The 20,030-nt window shown below is 36.8% G+C and overlaps 1 protein-coding gene across 3 annotated transcripts in view; it reads right to left on the reverse strand.

Moving 5' to 3' along the window:
• The window catches only part of TDRD3 (tudor domain containing 3), a 226,752-nt gene that overhangs the window by 106,670 nt on the left and 100,052 nt on the right, over nt 1-20,030 (reverse strand). For all 3 annotated transcript variants that reach the window (XM_027557099.1, XM_027557098.1, XM_027557100.1), the window contains 4 exons: nt 16,231-16,391; nt 10,706-10,847; nt 3,910-3,981; nt 1,148-1,297 (listed from right to left, as the gene is read on the reverse strand). In XM_027557099.1, the coding sequence (XP_027412900.1) occupies nt 1,148-1,297; nt 3,910-3,981; nt 10,706-10,847; nt 16,231-16,391 (525 nt within the window). The remainder of the gene's footprint in view (nt 1-1,147; nt 1,298-3,909; nt 3,982-10,705; nt 10,848-16,230; nt 16,392-20,030) is intronic.

Consider the following 20,030-nt stretch of genomic DNA (forward strand, 5'->3'; position numbering starts at 1 on the left):
GGTTGATAGGGAGTCTAGGGGTCCCCAAAGAGAGAGGGGTCTGGAATTCTCAAGGAGGAAAAAAGGACAAACTTTTTTTCTTTCTCCACATTCCTTAGGATTATATACCAATAATGTATCTTGCCTGAGGACAGTGTTATCTTAAAATGTAAATTATGGGAGTAGGTCGGAGGAGGTCTTTACAACCTCCAGACATTCTTTGGATTATATAACCTCATTATTAACACTAACAAGCGGGTACTCTTTCTGCCCCCTTCTGATGCCTATGTCAGAAGCTTTCTCTATCTCCTTTATACTTTAATAAAACTTTACTACACAAAAGCTCTGAGCGATCAAGCCTCGTCTCTGGCCCCGGATTGAATTCTTCTCCTCCGGGGGCCAAGAATCCCGGTGTATTCGCGTGATTCAACAACAACCTTTCAGGTTTATTGCTGGTTTTGAATAAAGAAATTTATTTCAATATCACTGGTTAAGAAAATTCTGTTTAAGCAACCAACTAATTCATGAACTAAAATTTCTTTTCAAAAGCTACAAATCAATAAATAGAGAACCAACCTATTTCAAATAAGTAAGAAATTAAAAATAACGAAAAGAAAACCTTTTGTCTAATAATAGTAAATAAGAGAGGGTATGTACAAATGCAAAGATAAAAATTGTTTTTTATTATACATTATTTTTAAGAATGAAAACTGACAAAATTGTTAATCCTGAGCCATTGATTTACCTTCTAATTTTTACCTGAACCCCTCCAAGGTTTCTATTGTAGGAGAAAACTTTCTTCAGAAAGTATCATCTATCCCAACTAATAATAGGAACCCCTCTGCCATTAAAAAAAAAAATTTGTTGTGTTCAGTAGTAAACTGTTAAGAAAAAAAGAAAGAGGGAGAAAAGAAGGGTGGTTTGTCAGCAAAAGCAACTTAATGGAATTGTTAAAGAGACTTGGAAAGAAATGTTTACAAGTAAAATGGTGTAAGCTTAAGACCCCACAAGATACCAGGACATTCTCTACTGATAGAATATGGAAAAAGAATGTCAAAAGTTTGTTCAATTAGTTACTTTATGTGAAAAGACAATAATGATTGTGAGTAATCTAAATAGAACATAAAGGCAAGGAATAAGAGAAATTTGCAATGATTTATTTTCTTACTTCTTTGCTCTTTGCAACTTCTGCAATAGCAGCAGTCCTTTGCTTTTCAAATTCATCATTGTCATTTGGAGGTTTGACAGGCATTGTCACTTGTAATGTCTTTCTTCGATCAAGTTCTCTGCTATCCACTTGGATATGAGACACACACTTCTGGTAATAATAAATAAAAACAAAATGCTTCAGTAATATCAGAAGAAATTCAACTTTTTGTAAAAACGTATATATCTTCAAAAGAAATATCTGAATCACAACAAGTAAGAGCCCATAAAAATATAATTCTAACTAAGTGAAGTAACTTTAACTGTAACTAGTAAATGAAAGCTACACTAAATATAGCCATCTAAAAGGGGGAGCATATTTAAAACATTCATTAAACCAAAAGTTCTAAGTTTCATTTTAGGATGATGATTTAAAATAATTTAAAATTTCAAACAGTCTAGACTATTGCACAAGAAGAAAATTTGGTTTTTTATTAAGAGCTGATTTCCACATTATGCCACAACATCCATGAGGGTTAAGTAGTATAGTTACTTTTACATATAGAAAGATGTCTTTCAACTTATAAACCAAATCAAGAGCTAAAAACATACCCTCTCCCCCAATCAGGCTGCAAAGTTGTGGGATTTTAGTCTCTTGAGACAAATGAAGAAAGCCCTCAAAGTCTAAAAATAAGCCCTGAATTCAATTCTCCCTTTTAATCCTAGCAGCAAAACTCCTATAAAATGAACATTTTTCACCTCAGCAATTTTAATTAGGAATGAAAATATGTTTTCAAATAAATGTGTTATGGAAATACAGATGTTCAATAATATACATATAAAATAGCTGATTCCAACACACAGCCAGCATACTCTGTCTTTAACCAATGTACAAGGCTAAGATGCTGAAGAAGAGATTTTCACAATGGACTTCATAAATAAATAACATTACTGAAGCTGTAACTTTTAACATATTTCCTAATTTCAAAATGGATAGTTACTTTTATATATAGAAAGATGTCTTTCAACTTATAAACCACATCAAAAGCTAAAAATATACTCTCTCCCTCAGTCAGGCTGCAAAGTTGTGGGATTTTAGTCTCTTGAGACAAATTTCAGTAAATCCTAAAGGAAATCAGTCCTAAATATTCATTGGAAGGACTGATGCTGAAGCTGAAACCCCAATACTCTGGCCACCTAATGCAAAGAACTGACTCATTGGAAAAGACCCTGATGCTGGGAAAGATTGAAGGCGGGAGGAGAAGGGGACAACGGAGATGAGATGGTTGGATGGCATCACTGACTTGAGGGACACGAGTCTGAGCAAGCTCCAGGAGTTGGTAATGGACAGGGAAGCCTGCCATGCTGCAGATCATGGGGTCGCAAAGCGTCGGTCACAACTGAGTGACTGAACTGAACTCCAAAAATAAAAAAGCTCTATATACTTCAAATTCTTGAAAATAATTAAATTATAAGGCTCTGTTAGTAATTTATGAAAGAAATATTATCCCTAAAATGTTTATGAGGAAAGAAAATTTTTAAAAATAGTAGTTATTATTTTCAAATATAAGTTAATAGAATGTTTTCATTTTGGGATTTTTCACTATAGAAATGAGAATATCATCAGCATGGATCATGCCTCCTTTTATATTGAATTTCACATGTTCTTAAGCACAATAAAAAATGGCATATGTTTTTAAATACTTTCAAAATAGCCATGATGCAAGCATGAATTACTTAATTTTGAGTTGATCCTCTAAAAAAGGGTTTTGAAGAGGATGCCATTCAACTGATTCTGCTCATTTATTTCCTGATCAACTAGATATGTTTCTCATACCAAATTTTTTAAAATTGTTACTGAGATGTAGGTCTCTGTTTCCTAGCTGCTGTGTTCACAACTTATCTTCACTTTTGAGTCAGCACTCTTGAAGGAAAATAAAGCTCAAATGCAAGGCAGGTCACCAAGAGCTAAATTTTAGTAGCATCATATGATGCAAGCAGTCAGAGTGGTTGATTACTCTTGGATTCTTCAGATATAAAGCAGGGACAAGCTAAGAGAGATTGTTTTGAATGCAATGTGATGTTTAGCACAACCAGAAAGACAAGATACTGGCCAGCTGAGGAGCTACCTTGAGGTAACATTCTGCAGCAAGGTGGTTGAAAATTAGGAAATAATTAGGAAATAAAAATGTTTCACTTATGTGAGAAAAAGATCAGGGATGCCTTAGTTGAAAAGGAAAATACCAACTGGAAATAAAATTAAGTCTTTGACTAAGATGGGTCTTTGGATGAAGGAAGAAGAACAGAGTCTTGGAAGGGACAGCTGGGAGAGTAGGTTCTCCTAAAGTGCAATGATGCCCTTCCTTGTTCCAATTTTTTTGTCTCTTATCAATTCTCTTGTTGATGCTTTTATTTTTCCTCCCTCTTTTTTTTTAATGAACAAAGTGAGAAATTATAGCATATTTTTGTCTTCTTACATTTGCATTTTCGCTCTCTCAAAAAACAAAAGCCCCCACTATCTTATCTTAGTCTTAAATTGACATCTGGTGTGTCTCTTAGTTCTTTGAATCTTTGGGTTAACAGCATTTCAGAAAAGAGTTAATTAAAATAAAGGGGAAAAAACATAATTAACAATTTCTTATAATTAATATATTTCCACATAACTCCTATGACCACTGAGTGAAGAGGTCAGTGCAAAACTGAACACAACATGAATATAAATGAAAAATACTTTTATATACTTTTTGATGATTAAAATTCATCTGCCAAAATGAAAGCCATTACCTGTCCAAAAGGCACAAAAGGAGGTGGTCCACCTTCGGTTCCAATATTGCTTCTATTGTGTTTTGACAAGCTCTGTGAGAAAAATGAGTTATAAAACAGATTTAGACATTAAAAATATATTTAACTTATGCACAAGAAATCCAATTATTTTAGTAGATTCCTAGAACAGAAAAAAAAGCCTATTAATTATTTTAAACTATATAAAACATATGCAGAGTTCAAGATAATAGCAAAGAGAGATAAGAAGGCCTTCTTCAGTGAACAATGCAAAGAAATAGAGGAAAACAACAGAATGGCAAAGACTACAGATCTCTTCAAGAAAATTGGTGCTATCAAAGGAACATTTCATGCAGGGATAAGCACCATAAAGGACAGAAACTGTAAGGACCTAACAGAAGCAGAAGAGATTAAGAGGAGGTGGCAAGAATGCACAGAAAAACTATATAAAAAAGGTATTAATGACCTGGATAAGGACAATGGTGTGATGACTCACCTAGAGCCAGACATCCTGTGTGTGAAGTCAAGTGGGCCTGAAGTAGCATTATTATGAACAAAACTAGAGGAGGTGATAGAATTATAGCTGAGATATTTATAATTCTAAAAGATGATGCTGTTAAAGTATCAATATGTCAGCAAATGTGGAAAACTCAGCAGTGGCCACAGGACTGGAAAAGGTCAGTTTTCATTCCAATCCCAAAGAAAGGGGATGCCAAAGAATATTCAAAGTGAAAGTGAAAGTTAAGTTGCTCAGCTGTGTCCGACTCTTTGCGACCCCATGGACTGTAGCCCACCAGGCTCCTCCATCCATGGGATTCTCCAGGCAAGAATACTGGCATGGGTCGCCACTTCCTTCTCCAGGGGATGTTCCCGATCCAGGGATTGAACCCAGGTCTCCCGCATTAGAGGTGGACGCTTTAACCTCTGAGCCACCAGGGAAGAATATTCAAACTAACAATTGCACTCATTTCACATGCTAGCAAAGTAATGCTCAAAATTCTCTAAGCTAGACTTCAATAATATGTAAACTGAGAACTTCCAGATGTTCAAGCTGGATTTAGAAAAGGCAGAGGAATCAGAGATCAAAGTGCCAACATCTGCTGTATCATAGAAAAAGCAATTCCAGAAAAATATCTGCTTCATTGACTATGCCTTTGACTGTGCAGATCAGAACAAACTGTGGAAAATTCTTAAGAGATGGGAATACCAGACCATTCTACCTGTCTCCTGAGAAATCTGTATACAGGTCAAGAAGCAACAGTTAGAACCAGACATGGAGCAACAGACTGGTTCAAAATTGGGAAAAGAGTACAATAAGGCTGTATACTGTCACCCTGCTTATTTAACTTATGCAAAGTACATCATCAAAAATGCTGGGCTGGATGAATCAAAAGCTGGAATCAAGATTGCCAGGAGAAATACAGCAACCTCAGGTATGCAGATGATGCCACCCTAATGGCAGAAACTGAAGAGGAACTAAAGAGCCTCTTGATGAGGGTGAAAGAGGAGAGTGAAAAAGCTGGCTTAAAATTCAACATTCAAAAAACTAAGATCATGATATCCAGTCCCACCACTTCATGGCAAACAGAAAGAGAGAAAGTAGAAGTTACAGATTTTATTTGTTTTATTTCATTTCTTGGGCTCTAAAATCACTGCGGATGGTGACTGCAGCCATGAAATCAAAAGATGCTGTTCCTTAGAAAGAAAGCCATGACAAACCTAGACAGTGTATTAAAAAGCAGACGCATCATTTTGCCAACAAAAGTCCATATAGTCAAAGCTACGGTTTTTCCAGTAGTCATGTATGGATGTGAGTTGGACCATAAAAGAAAGTTGAGCATGAAAGAATTAATGCTTTTGAACTGCAGTGCTACAGAAGACTTTTGAGAGTCCCTTGGACTGCAATGACATCTAATTAGTCAATCCTAAAGAAAATTAACCCTGAATATTCATTGTAAGGACTGATACTTAAGCTGAAACTCCAATATGTTGGCCACCTGATGTAAAGAGCCAACTCACTGGAAAAGACTGATGCTGGAAAAGATTGAAGGCAAAATAGGAAAGGGGGTGGCCTAGAATGAGATGGTTGGATGGCATCACTGACTCCATGGACATGAGTTTCAACAAACTCCAAGAGACAGTGAAGGATAGGGGAGGCAGGTTTACTGCAGTCAATGGTGTCACAAATAATCAGACAGGACTAAAAGTCCCTGCATTATATAAAGTATATTTTGCATTTTATGTCAGTTATATTAAAAAGCACTAAGACTAAAGGCAACAATAATATTCAGTTTAATTAAAGAACAATTTAAACCGTATATGAATATCTTATTTCTTGATAAACTGTATTTAAGATGTTAACCTAGTAAAAAAAAAAAAAACACACACACAAATGCATGAAATAATCAAGAGGTCCTTTCCCTAGTTTTAATTTAGATATTAAAAAAAAAGACCAGCCAAAGCCAAAAAATCAAGTTCATTTTATGCTATGACTTTCTTATAGTTCACATAAGCTGCCAATAATACCATTTTCCAACACACATTATATAGTGAAAAGCATATTACAGGATTTCTACTTTCCATCCTGATGAATATATAAGAGTCAAGACTTAAATCTCCCTCTACAACTAGGAATATGGACAACACATAAGAAACAAATGCTTTATGACACATGGCAAGAAGTAATGTAGGACTGTAAGTCCAAAGAGAAGGAGAAAAAATAACAGGTGAGCTCTGCCTTTCTGTTCGAGACATGATGCAGACAGAGAGCACAGAAAGTTACATTGGGAAAATCAGTCTCATAGCTCAAGGTGGACTGAAATAATTCAAGCCCTGGGGCAGAGGCTTGAAAAAGAGAGTCCCGTAAGGAAAAAATGCTCCAGAAACCTGCACAGGATCTCCCATAAGTCACTGCTGAGAACTAGGCTGAGCAAAAAACAACTGTGAGTTACAGGTTTCCATTTATACTAGAATCAAACAGAATAAAACATTTAGGGATACACTTAAACAAAGAAGAAGAAGTTCTATGCAATTAAAATTACAAAAGATTGCTAAAAGAAATTAAAGAAGATACCAATAAATGAAAAAGATGAGAGGGTCATGACTTGGAAGATTTAATGTTAAGATATTAGTACTATTCAAATAGATCTAGAGGTTCACTGTAATTCCTATTAAAATCCTAAGAATATTTTTCAAAGAAATGGAAAAATCCACACTAAAATTCATATGGGATCTCAAGGGACCCTGAATAGTCAAAATAATCCTGAAAAAAGCTCATACTTTTCAACTACAAAACTTACTAAAAAGTTATGGGAATCAAAACAGTGGCAATAAGACAGACTAACCGAATAAAGAACCCAGAAATAGATTTTTGCGTGCATTTTGTTGTTGTTCAGATGCTCAGTTGTGTCCAACTATTTGCAACCCCATGGACTGCAGCACGCCATGCTTCCCTGTCCTTCACTATCTCCTGGAGTTTGCTCAAATTGATGATGCCATCCAACCATCTCATCCTCTGTTGCCCCCTTTTCCTCCTGCCTTCAATCTTTCCCAGCATCAGGGTCTTTTCCAAGGAGTTGGCTCTTCACATAAGGTAGCCAAAGTATTGGAGCTTCAGCTTCAGGATCAGTCCTTCCAAGGAATATTCAGGGCTTATTTTCTTTAGGATTGACTGGTTTGATCTCCATGCTATTCAAGACAAGTGATTTTTCATCAAGTCAAGTGATGAAGGTGATAAGGTCATTTATTAGGCAAAGGAGAGTCTCTTCAACAAATGGTGCTGGGAAAATTGGATATCCACATGGAAAAGAATGAAGTTTTACCCTTTACTTACACCATGTTTAAGAATTAGTTAAAAATGGATCAAACACTTAAATTTAAGAGCCAAAGAGGTAAACCCATTAAACTTCCACAAGAAAACTCCACTGCTTCCAAAATTAACTCTATGGTTTATGATTTTTATGTGTACATTTGATTTCTATGGGTATCACCTGCCAGATGCTCAAGTAATTTGAACACTCCATGATTTCTCCATCACTATGGTTACCAAAATCAAAAAAAAATACAAAACCAAAGAGAACTATTATCATATTAAGATGTTTTTCAAACATTTTCATGTAAATTTCTACTGCCCTCTAAAAAGAAATACTAGGGCTATTTTTTTTTTTTTTTCCCAAAAGTCTTTAGAAAGAAATAATAGGGATTCCCTGGTAGCTCAGTTGGTAAAGAATCCGCCTGGAATGCAGGGAACCCTGGTTCAAGTCCTGGGTCAGGAAGATCCCCCGGAGGAAAGCATGGCAATCCACTCCAGTTCTTGCCTAGAGAATCCATGGACAGAGAAACCTGGCAGGCTACAGTCCACGTGGTCACAAAGAGTCGGATATGACTAAGTGACTAAGCACAGCACAAAAAGAAATACTAGCATGGCTCTCAGAAAACAAAGTGCAAAAACATATAATAAAACATTACAAGGATAATTGTCAAACTACCACTGATCCATGCATATATGTGTATGTGTGTGTGTGGGAGAGTATATGTGTTTGTATGTGTGTGTTTGCATGTTGGAGATGAGCAATTTCTGAGGAATGCTTGATCTACTTTTCAATCAGTGAGGTAGGTTGGTGCAAAAGTAACTGAAGTTTTCCACTGATCAACTTTGCCATTTGATATTGGAATACATGCTTAATTATTAATAGTTTTGGCTGGGTTGGAAAAGTTATGTATAATATGTTTGTCTGACTTGAGAACATATTAACACACTTTAAAAAAAATCTCTTAAGGATACAATATATCAACTTATAAAAGGAAAAGATAACAAGAAATGGGTGAGATTTTTCTAGGAAACTCACAGTTCATAAACTTGGCTATTTATATGAAACTATCAAATCACTTATTTATTACATGTAAGACTCAGGGCCATCACTCTGGAGATACAGGAAGGCTCAGATCCATCAATCATAAAATAAGTTTAACAGTTCTTAAAGCCTATTTTCTGATCCATATGGGCATAACACTCTCTTATAAGACTGCTAGGTGGATTACATAATATACAGATACAAGAGTCCAGCACAAGGCATACACTCTGTTCAACAGATATTTGTAGAACTGAATAAAAATAACAAAAACAGGAATTCTGACCTCAAAAAGCTTACAGTCAAAGGAGATAAGAAGTAAATATAATTTTATTGCTAGGTAAAAAAATAATATGCTTCTTCATATCATGAATAAAGTATTCTAAGAATTCAATAAAGGAACAAATATTTCACTATGTGAAAAAACAAGCATTTTGAGTTTAAAAGTATGGTCGATTCATGTTGATGTATGGCAAAAATCACCACAATATTGTAAAGTAATTATCATCAAATAAAATAATTAATTTTAAAAAATAAATAAATAAAACCAAAATAAAAAAAGGCATGGGGACAATATGGGCATGTGTGAATTAGGAGAGAAACTGGAACTACCCTGGTGATCCAGTGGTTAAGACTGCCATTCCAATTCAGGGGCCAAGGGTTCAATTCCTGGTTGAGAAACTAAGATCTCACATGCCACACATTACAGCCAAAAAATAAAAATAAATAAAATAAGAATAATAAAATAATTTTAAAAAATAAAAGAGACACTAAAATTATCCTAAAATTGGGAAAATCTTTCTTCTTTTTCAAAAGAACAACTGAGAAAAGCCTAGAGAATGGAAGAGTAAGTAGTTTCATTTAGCTAAAACAAAACCTATGTGAAAAAAATTAAGAAAGCTGAAAAGATAAACTAGAACTAGGGCTAGACTATGAATGATCTTGAATCCCCGACTAAGGTATGTGAAATAAAAGTAGGATGTAGCATTGCTCTGAGTTATGTTAAAGACACTCTGGCAGAGTACAATAAATTAGAAGATAGAAAAAGGATATGTGGTAAAACCAGCTAAAAGGCTACTACAAATAGCCCAGGCCAGAGACTTAAACTACAGTAATATCAATGGAACCTGAGAGCAAGACACTGATGAGAGATCTGACTGCAGTTGAGCAACAGAACTGGTGGCTAGAAGCAAAGTAGAAGGACAATTATTAGATAACATAGATGACTAGGAGGATGAAGATTCTGTTAACATAAATGGTGAAAACATCAACTAATGTGACTAGAAAGTCAAATCCAACAAGAATCCTTTCATTATAGTGAAATTCTAATTTGCTTTCACTTGTATCTATGTGTGTTTATAGATAAGAGAAATACACGTTATTCATATATATGCACAAACACTTGTTTTCTGCAGAAAGAATTAAGCACAGGTATATTATATATAGGGCTTCCTTGGTGGTTCAGTGGTAAAGAATCTGCCCACCAATGTGGATTTGTTCCCTAGGTCGGGAAGATCCCCCAGAGAAGAAAATGGCGACCCACATCAGTATTCTTGCCTGGGAAATCTCATGGACAGAGGAGTCTGGCAAGTTATAGTCCATGGGGGTCACAAAAAGTTGAACATGACTTGGTGACTAGACAAAAACAATATTACACATAGCTTATAACTGGTATCCTAGCAGTTTTAAAAACTTGTCAGTAAAGACTGACTTATAAAATATGTAATAAAATATAACAAATATTGAAAAAAGGCATCTGTTTTAGAAGAACAATATGCTTAAACAAAGGTAGATAATTTCTATACAGATCACTCTATTCCACTCTATTCAATTCTGGCATAAAGAAATAATTTTACTATTCATTATAGGGTGATCCTTTAAAAGAAAGACTATACAAAAAGAGTGTAATATTTTAAAAGTTCAAACCGTTCTTCTTAATCTACACTTACTCTCTGTAACTCCCATTTCTCGATAAGGTGTTCTACTTCACCGCCAAGAACTGTGGTGTTAGAGTCATTCAGGAGCAGGAATCCATTCTTTATGTCCACAGCACCTGAGAGTTTAACTTTAGTTCCAGGTGGTGTGTTTAGGCTAAAGCAAAGGAAAAAAAAAGAGTTAAAACACATTTAAGCTCCTTCCCCAAACTAGAATTCAGTCCCATAATACAACCTAGTAAAATTCTTCAAAATGTACTAATGTGAAAACTATTTTTCAGATGATGGGCTATATAGTGTGAAAAGGTCATCAGGGAGAAATCAGAAGACCAGGTACAAGACTGTCATTTTCTACCTTAATTTTCTACATGTAAAAATATATGGATAATAGAAATCATAGCTCATGAACTTAAAGATAAAGAAAACAAAAGATGTGAAAGTACTTCCTTGACTCTATTACATTGTATAAATGTTAAGATTTGATCTTTTTTCCCCTGAGCTTTACAACCTCATTTTTTTTAAGGTGTTTAAAAGAAGTCTTTTATTAACCACAAATAACTTTTAATACATTATCAATACAAATAGGAAAATGTCTTTTAATGAATATTATATACCAAAAATCTGAAGGTTTTTCTTCATAATGACACAATAAAAAGAATCAAATTTGAAGGAGAAGTACAAAGCAAAATTTTGCAAACACCACTGTCATTTACTAATAACAGTTGAATTATAGTCTAAATTTACTACATCACCTGGGGAGGAAGGGCAACCATTTTTAATAGAGAGAATTTCTAAACTCTTATTAGCACCATTCAAAGCTTATTATCAGTTGTTTATCTACAAACTAACAGGTCAGTTCAGTTCAGTCACTCAGTCATGTCCTACTCTTTGCGACCCCATGAACTGCAGCATGCCAGGCCTCCCTGACCATCACCAACTCCCAGAGTTACCCTAACTAACAGGTCAGGTAAAGCTTTAAAGCAAGTTTTCAGTGCAATGTTTACAGCTCCTTCTTTTAAGATACTTGGAGTCTATGATTTCAAAGGATGTTAAACAATTCTGCCTTGATAATTACAAGGTGTTAACATGTGGAGAGAAATGTGTAATGAAAAGAATTTTCCATTTTTCCAAACCTCATTTTATACTGTGTTAAAAAATTAAATTCCAATACAAAAGAGATAACAAATCTGTAAGAAACCGAGACCTTTAACATCTATATAAACTACTGTAATCCTAAAACAATGCTCTTTTTGTTAACCATCCAGTTAAAGATCAAATAAGAGTTATTTACTCTAAAGCATACTGACTTCAAAAGGATTTTTCCATAATAGGTTAACATTATCAGATTTGGGACAAACATTATCATACCATGACCCATTTTACAAAAACCAGAGAAAAAACTATTTATCCTTCTACCAGTCTTTTTCGGTAAAGGAAAAAATGAAAGAAATCCATTTCATCACATAGGTTTGTCCTAAAGTAAAAGCATATAGACTAAGCCCCACTGCATCTCTTCAAACATAGCAGCAAGGGGTAAAGAACTGCAAAGAGGAATAAAGACAGTCCTAAAGCACTTAAGATAAATTAGAAAATCATGCTGAGAGGCTTTCACACTGTCACATTTTTAAAAATTTATAAAATTCACCATGTGGAATGTGTGTGTGCATACTAAGTCACTTCAGTCATTTCTGACTCTTTGCAACCCTTTAGACTGTAGCCTGCCAGGCTCCTCTGTCCATGGGATGCTCCAAGCAAGAATACTGGAATGGGTGATAGTGCAAAAGCAAATCAATTGGTGGGGGGATGGGGGGAGCATGGGAGGTGGTTCAGGATGGGGAGACACATGTTACTCCCCAAGATGGGGAGCTCCCTTGGCTGATTCATGTCAATGTATTGCAAAAACTACCACAATATTGTAAAGTAATTATCCTCCAATTAAAATAAATTAACTTTTTTTTAAAAGCAAATCAATGAAAGCATTGGTATCGCTGGTTTATTTTGAAGAAAAATGGTTGATAAAATGGTCATTAACAAGAAGACACAGAATATGCCTATTTTTAAGGTTTCAAAAATCCCATACAGAGTAAATCATTATTTGGTAAAAATTATCCTAAAATTATCCTGAGGACCCCATGCTTAATCATTCTTAGTCACTTTATGTAACTTAACAAAACAAATGGTCATGGACAGCCTTGCCTAACTTAACTCTTAAGTAGAGAGCTATATGGTAATATGGAGAAGGCAATGGCACCCCACTCCAGTACTCTTGCCTGGAAAATCCCATGGACAGAGGAGCCTGGTAGGCTACAGTCCATGGGGTCGCTAAGAGTCGAGCACGACTGAGTGACTTCAGTTTCACTTTTCACTTTCATGCATTGGAGAAGGAAATGGCACCCCACTCCAGTATTCTTACCTGGAGAATCCCATGGATGGAGGAGCCTGGTAGGCTGCCGTCTATGGGGTCACACAGAGTCGGACACGACTGAAGCAACTTAGCAACAGCATATGGTAATAAATGTAGGAAACTTTGCACAATGCCTATCAAACTTCAAAATCAGCAACAACTGAATACAGATACACTAAGTGAAGTTTTTCCCAGTTCCAGGTAAAGAGCAGATACAGATTTTCTAACTCTATAGTCATCATTTAGGGATAAATTTTAAAAAATAAGCACCAAGAATACCAAGGTGCCCTACTCTTAACCTATAAAGAAATTATTAATGAATTACAATATTTACATAAAATCAATGAGTTCTTTAGAGCCATTTTTAGCCAATAATTTCTAACATATTGATAAAACTGCAAAGTGTAATGAAAATATAAAAATCACAAATTAGCAATATAAGAAACTACACAAGACCTTAAAAAGTAGGAAGCAAATTACAGGGGCATTTTCATTATGATAATATATTTTTAAAACCAAAAGCTAATGTGAAAGCAGATAATGAGTTATCTTTATGTAAAATGACTGTACCTTTCCAAACTCTTTCTCTAATAGGTTAAGAGGGAAAAGATAGTGAATTTTCTGAAGTCAAACATACAATCTCACTAGGATAATTGAGAAAGAGTTATAGTCACTGAATTACAATTCTATTCCCACAAAAGAATAAACGGGTGCTAAAACTTTAATAAAATTTTTATTATATCACCTTCAGGGTCATAACTTACTCAGAGAGCATATTGCAATTTAACTAATACTTGATTGGCACTCCAAAGTTCCTTTATTCTCTCTCTTCATTTAATTTAAAAAAAAAAAAAAAAGTACAGGAAGAAGTGAGGCTGGAGATACGATAGATGAGTAGAAAGAAGCACCCCCAGAGAAATGCGATGCCCAGTGGTGAAAACACATTCTATACCAATTCCTGGTTTATCCTCCCTAGTGAGTTACAACCACTAACCACCAAACTTATTTTGAAAATAGTTTCCCAACTTGTTCACATGGAAGAACACTTCTGTAAGCTATTGTTTCTACAGAACCAAAAGTAGTCATGCTGTTTCAATGATGAGCAAATGAGAAAGAAGCAACACTTTTTCTCAATTGTCAAAATGTAATAAATTCAACAAAAGAAAATGGTGAACAGCATAAGAGACCCTCTTCTCTGGGCTGATCTTGTGCTTTCATTTACCACAGAAAAATATACAGCAGTAAAATGAGAGAATGAGCCATTACATAGCAAGTCTTCCTACCCAGTCATTTGTGAACTCCTGAGTTCACTAAATGTGTCAAAGGAGGAAAGCCTGTATTTCCATAAAAGTAGGAATCATTCTACTCTTCAAAGAAAAGACAACATAATCACAAAGTCAATATACCCCACTTTGTATATGAAAATCAGCATTTTCGACAAACATTAATACTCTCTTCTAAGGAAGGAGCCTCCCTCACAAGGAGCCTCCCTCACCAAAGGCAGACACTAGCTGAAGGAAGGAAAAAAGAACGAGATCACTGATTGTGGAATACAAGGCCTCAACCTACCATATTTCCTCCCATATACCATCATGCCAATCACCTAAGCTCTTCTAAGTGTAACTTTTCACTCATCTGTTGTCAAGGTACCCTGTCTTTGCACGTGCCATCCCCTACCCCAATCTCTCTCAAAATACCTATTCATATTTTAAGTCTTATTCCTGGCTCTCTTAGGTACAGGCAATTTCCTGAACTCCTATTCCTTTTAGATTATATATATATTATAATCTGTATGCTGTGTGCTTATCTCATTGCCATATAAGCTGCTGTTACTGCTAAGTCGCTTCAGTCACGTTCGACTCTGTGCGACCCCATAGACAGCAGCCTACCAGGCTCCCCCGCCCATGGGATTTTCCAGGCAAGAACACTGGAGTGTGTTGCCATTTCCTTCTCCAATGCATGAAAGTGAGAAGTGAAAGTAAAGTCCCTCAGTCATGTCCAACTCTTAGCGACCTCATGGACTGCAGCCTACCAGGCTCCCCCATCCATGGGATTTTCCAGGCAAGAACACTGGAGTGGGTTGCCATTGCCTTCTCCACCATATAAGCTACTTGGGGGCAAAATCTAAATTCTTTGTATCTTTGACCCTCCAGCACCAGATAAAAATGTTAGAACAAATGCTTGGGCAGGAAAGAAGTGTGGTCTCAGCATTAATATTAAATGGAAAAAGCACAAAAGACTCTGAGCAGCAAACATAAGCATATAAAATGACTAAGAAAAGAAAAACGTGAGAGGGACTGTTTGCAAATGTCCAATGAAAATTCCCATCTCAGAAAAAAGAGTTCAAATGGATCTAATGGAGACACTGAGAATAATGGAGACACTTTCCCTCGCCTCTCACTGCTTTTTTCCATTCCAACAGGCATGACTCTAAAAGCCTATTATAAAAACAGGCAAAAGAAGGATTTGGAAATTTTTCCTTATAGAATTATTCCCCCTTTTAGAAAGTGGAGCAACATACAAATCTCTCTAGCTTCAATCATTTCCTCCAAGAAAACTCATTTGCCTATAACTTTTCTAAACCACTAAACAGTGTGATGGTCACAACTAACTGTCAAGGAAGAAACTGTAACATATTTAAAGAAATTTGGCTCAGACTGTAAAGTGTCTGCTTACAATGTGGGAGACCTGGGTTCGATCCCTAGGTTGGGAAGATCCTCTGGAGAAGGAAATGGCAACCCACTCCAGTACTCTTGCCTGGAAAATCCCAGGGAATGGTGGAGCCTGTTAAGCTACAGTCCATGGGGTCACAAAGAGTCGGACACGACTAAGCGACTTCACTTTCACTTTCTGTTCGGAAAATTTTTAACAATCTAAAATTTAGTGATAAAATTAACAAGATTACTTTCCATGTAAGAATATCTTAAATTTCTGTTTTTGTTATTAATATTAAAGCAACTAAATCCAGTTTAAACTATTTCTCTTTACAGATATAGTACAAACTCTCTAATTTATACTGAAAAACTATAACATGTACTTAAGAGTTCATTCCTTCTTTTTAAAGGTCTTAGAAATAAAAGCCATTGTGAATTGTACCTTTAAACACAACAAATATACACAATAAAGAGCCAATTACCTTATTTTTGACAAGTAACTAAATTCTACTCCTGTGCAACTTATATGACCATCAGTCATCTGTAAACGCAACATCCTTGGTGCAGCCTGAGATTCTTCATTATCCTTTGGTGCAGCAACATTGCGAATTTTTTGAATTTGCAAAACACATGGACCTTCAAGCTGTGAGAAGACAAAGGAATAAATATCACCTGTAGCCACAGCACTGTTTTCACTTTAATCTTTCTCTTTTCCTTAATGGTTATATTTTATTGTTTATAATGATATTTCAATTAAATAAGCTCAAATTTTAAACTGTTACATACATCAGGGTTTTTTTTAATTTAAAGATAAAACTTCAAAAAGGTCTTTTGAAGGATTTTTTAAAATATAATTCTGAATTAATTTTCAGAAAACAAAGGAAAAAATGTTAGGGAAAAAGTTATTTTCTGAATTAATGTTATATTAAAAGATGTTTTTCATCTTATGTGCTCTAAATTGTTCACATATAGCCTCCCTTTTCCACCCATGTACATTAACAGACATTCTGGAATTAAAAACATTGGCAATTTTTTAAGGGATATCAACTTCACAACAACAGTGGAAAGGACTGTGTTCTGTTCAAAAGTATCAAGTTTAAAGTATACTCTTGGGAAGGCGGGGGGGGGGATGTCCCAAGATGGCAGAGAAATAGGATAGGGAGACCACTTTCTCCACTATAAATTCATCAAAAGATCATTTGAATGTCGAACAATTTCCACAAAACAACTTGTGAATGATCATGGAGGACACCAGACACCCAGAAAGGCAGCCCAATCTCTTCAAAAGGAGGTAGGAGAAAATATAAAAGGCAAAAACAGAGACAAAGGATTTATGGGAAGAGATCCGTCCTGGGGAGGGAGTCATGAAGGAGAAGTTTCCACACAACAGGAAACCCTCTCACAGGCATGTCAGTGGGGAGCTTTGGAATCTGAGGGCAATGTAACAGGAAGAAAAAAAAAAAAAAAATACACAGAATATGCACCTAACCACAACTACCAGTAGAGAAGCAGCTCAGACACTTGTGTCCGCCAGCAGTGAGTGGAGGCTGGGCAGGGAGGCATGGGCTGCAGCATTGATCCTTAGGATGAGGACTGGGCTTGAATGCCCTGAGGACAATCTGAGGAGGCTAATGTGACACAGTAACCCAAAACATGCCACTGCCAGGGAGACAAAAAAAAGAAGGAAAAAGGACTTTTCCCTCTAAAGGTTCTGACTCCTTATGGTGACCCCTGGCACACTTATAGAACAAAGGCTTGTGCCCTAGCAAATACCAAAGGAGAACAAGCCAGCTGCTGTTTAGGGCCCTCCCTCCCGGGAGGCAGAGATGCAAGTGTGTGACAGCCAGAGCTGGAAGGCAAGGGGCCACTGCAATCTCAGCACCAGAGACCACATTTTCCACCAAACTGTGAGCAGGCTGCCAGTTGCTAACCACGTCTTCCTGGGATCCTGGATGGCTGACATCTGCCAGGAGGGTCGAGCCTGAGATCAGCTCCCCAGAGGAGACACACAGCACACCTGGTGGTGCACCCGGCAAACCTAGCCGCCGGAACCAGGGAGGTGATAAGACACATGGTCCACCTGGGACAGTGCACTCACCAAGCAACCAGTCACCTGAGCTGCCTGGACCTGGAAAGGGCACAAAACGTACAAACCAACTGCGTCTGTGCCCTTGCAGAGCACCTGAGAATCTCAGTAGCTCAGACGTGGGACGTGTACGAAACACAAGGTCCACTTGGGACAGTGCCCTTGCAGAGCACCCTGGAGCCTGAGCACTGTGGACCACAAGTACATGACGCCTTCGCCTGTGGCAAACCAACTGTGGCCCATCCACTGTGAGCACTACCCACACCTGCCAGAGGTATCTGTTTGCAGTGTCCCTCCCTCTCCACAGGACAACTAAACAAGTGACCCTAAATAAGTGGCCAGCTTCATCCCCTCGTATCAGGGCAGAAACTAGACACTGAAGAGACTTGCAAAAGAAGAAACCAAAATAAACAAAGAAGTGGGGAACGCCTTCAACAGACTAAAACCCTTCAGGTAATGCTGAGACTGCACATTGTTCCCTGGTGGCTCAGACGGTAAAGCATCTGCCTGCAATGCGGGACACCCGGGTTCAATTCCCGGGTCAGGAAGATCCCCTGGAGAAGGAAATGGCAATCTACTCCAGCACTCTTGCCTGGAAAATCCCATGGACGGAGGAGCCTGATAGGCTATAGTCCATGGGGTCGCAAAGAGTAAGACATGACGGAGCGACTTCACTTGTAGACCTTGAGAAGAAGTACAAGCCAGAACAATGGACTATCTGACACTGAACTGACCCCACACTGCCCACAACAGTGCCAGAGAAATTCCTAGGTATATTTTTACTATTATCACTTTGTAATTTAAAAAAAAATTATTTATTACTCCTTTAACTTTCACTTTTATAGCCTACTATTACCTTTCTGGGAAAAAAAGACCTATTTTTTAAAACAAATTCCATATATATTTTTTTTTTCTGCCTGATTTTGTTTTGTATTATTTATATTGAATTTTTGAGAGTTAAATCTCTATTCTAGTTTTTAATCTTTGCTTTTTTAAATTTGTTATCAATTTTGCACCTTTAGGAATCTAATCTTCAGTATCCATTTTCACTGAGGGACTTGATTACTGGCTTGACTGCTCTCTCCCCTTTTAACTCTCCCTTTTCTCCTCCTGGTCACCTCTATCTCCTTCTTCCCTCTTCTCTTGTTTATAAAACTCTGTGAATCTCTCTGGGTGTTCCTGGCTGTAGAGAGTTGTTTCACCATTAACCTAGGGGTTTTATCTTCTGCACTGTATGGATGGAGACGTGTTGACACTCTTGTAGGAGGAGGGCCAAAACCCTAAGGCCACCAAAAGTCTCCATACCTACACTGAAACCAAGCTCCACCCAAAAGCCAACTAGCTAACTAAGCTAATTAATACCACACTAATTCTCCAGAAAAACAGTAACACAACCCTGAACATTAAAAGATGGGCTGCCCAAAGCCATACCAAACCCACAGACATCCCCAAACTCACTACTGGACACTTGACTGCAGTCCAGAGAGAAGAGATCCAGTTCCACCCATCAGGATACAGACACGAGTTCCCCCAAGGAAACCCCAAAAAGCCACTGGTCCAACCCCACTCACAGGGAGCAGACTTCAAAATTAAGAGGAACCACAACCTTCTAGCCTGCAGAAAGGAAACCCCAAACACAGCAGTCTAAACAAAATGAAAAGGCAGAGAAATATTCATCAGGTGAAGGAACATGACAAAAACCCACCAAACCAAACCAAAGAGGGGGAGATAGGGAGTCTACCTGAAAAAGAATTCAGAATAATGATAGTAAATATAGTCCAAAATCTTGAAAACAAAATGGAGTTACAGATAAATAGACTAGAGACAAGGATTGAGAAGAAGAAAGAAATGTTTAACCATGACCTAGAAGAAATTAAGAAGGGTCAATCAATAATGGACAATGCAATAACTGAGATTAAAAACCTCTGGAGGGAACCATATACTCGTATCAGTAGAAAAACTGAGGTAGAAGAGAGGATAAGTGAGGTGGAAGACACAATGGTGGAAATAAATGAAGCAGAGAGTTAAGAAGGAAAAAAGAAAAAAGAAATGAGGACAACCCCAGAGACCTCTGGAACGATATTAAACGTCACAATATTCAAACATAGGTTTCCCAGAAGAAGAAGACAAAAAGAAAGGGATAAGAAAAAACTTGAGGAGATAATAGTCAAAAATTTCCCTAAAATGGGCAAGGAA

This window comes from Bos indicus x Bos taurus, chromosome 12 (assembly GCF_003369695.1).
Source record: "Bos indicus x Bos taurus breed Angus x Brahman F1 hybrid chromosome 12, Bos_hybrid_MaternalHap_v2.0, whole genome shotgun sequence".
NCBI classification, from domain to species: Eukaryota; Metazoa; Chordata; class Mammalia; order Artiodactyla; family Bovidae; genus Bos; species Bos indicus x Bos taurus.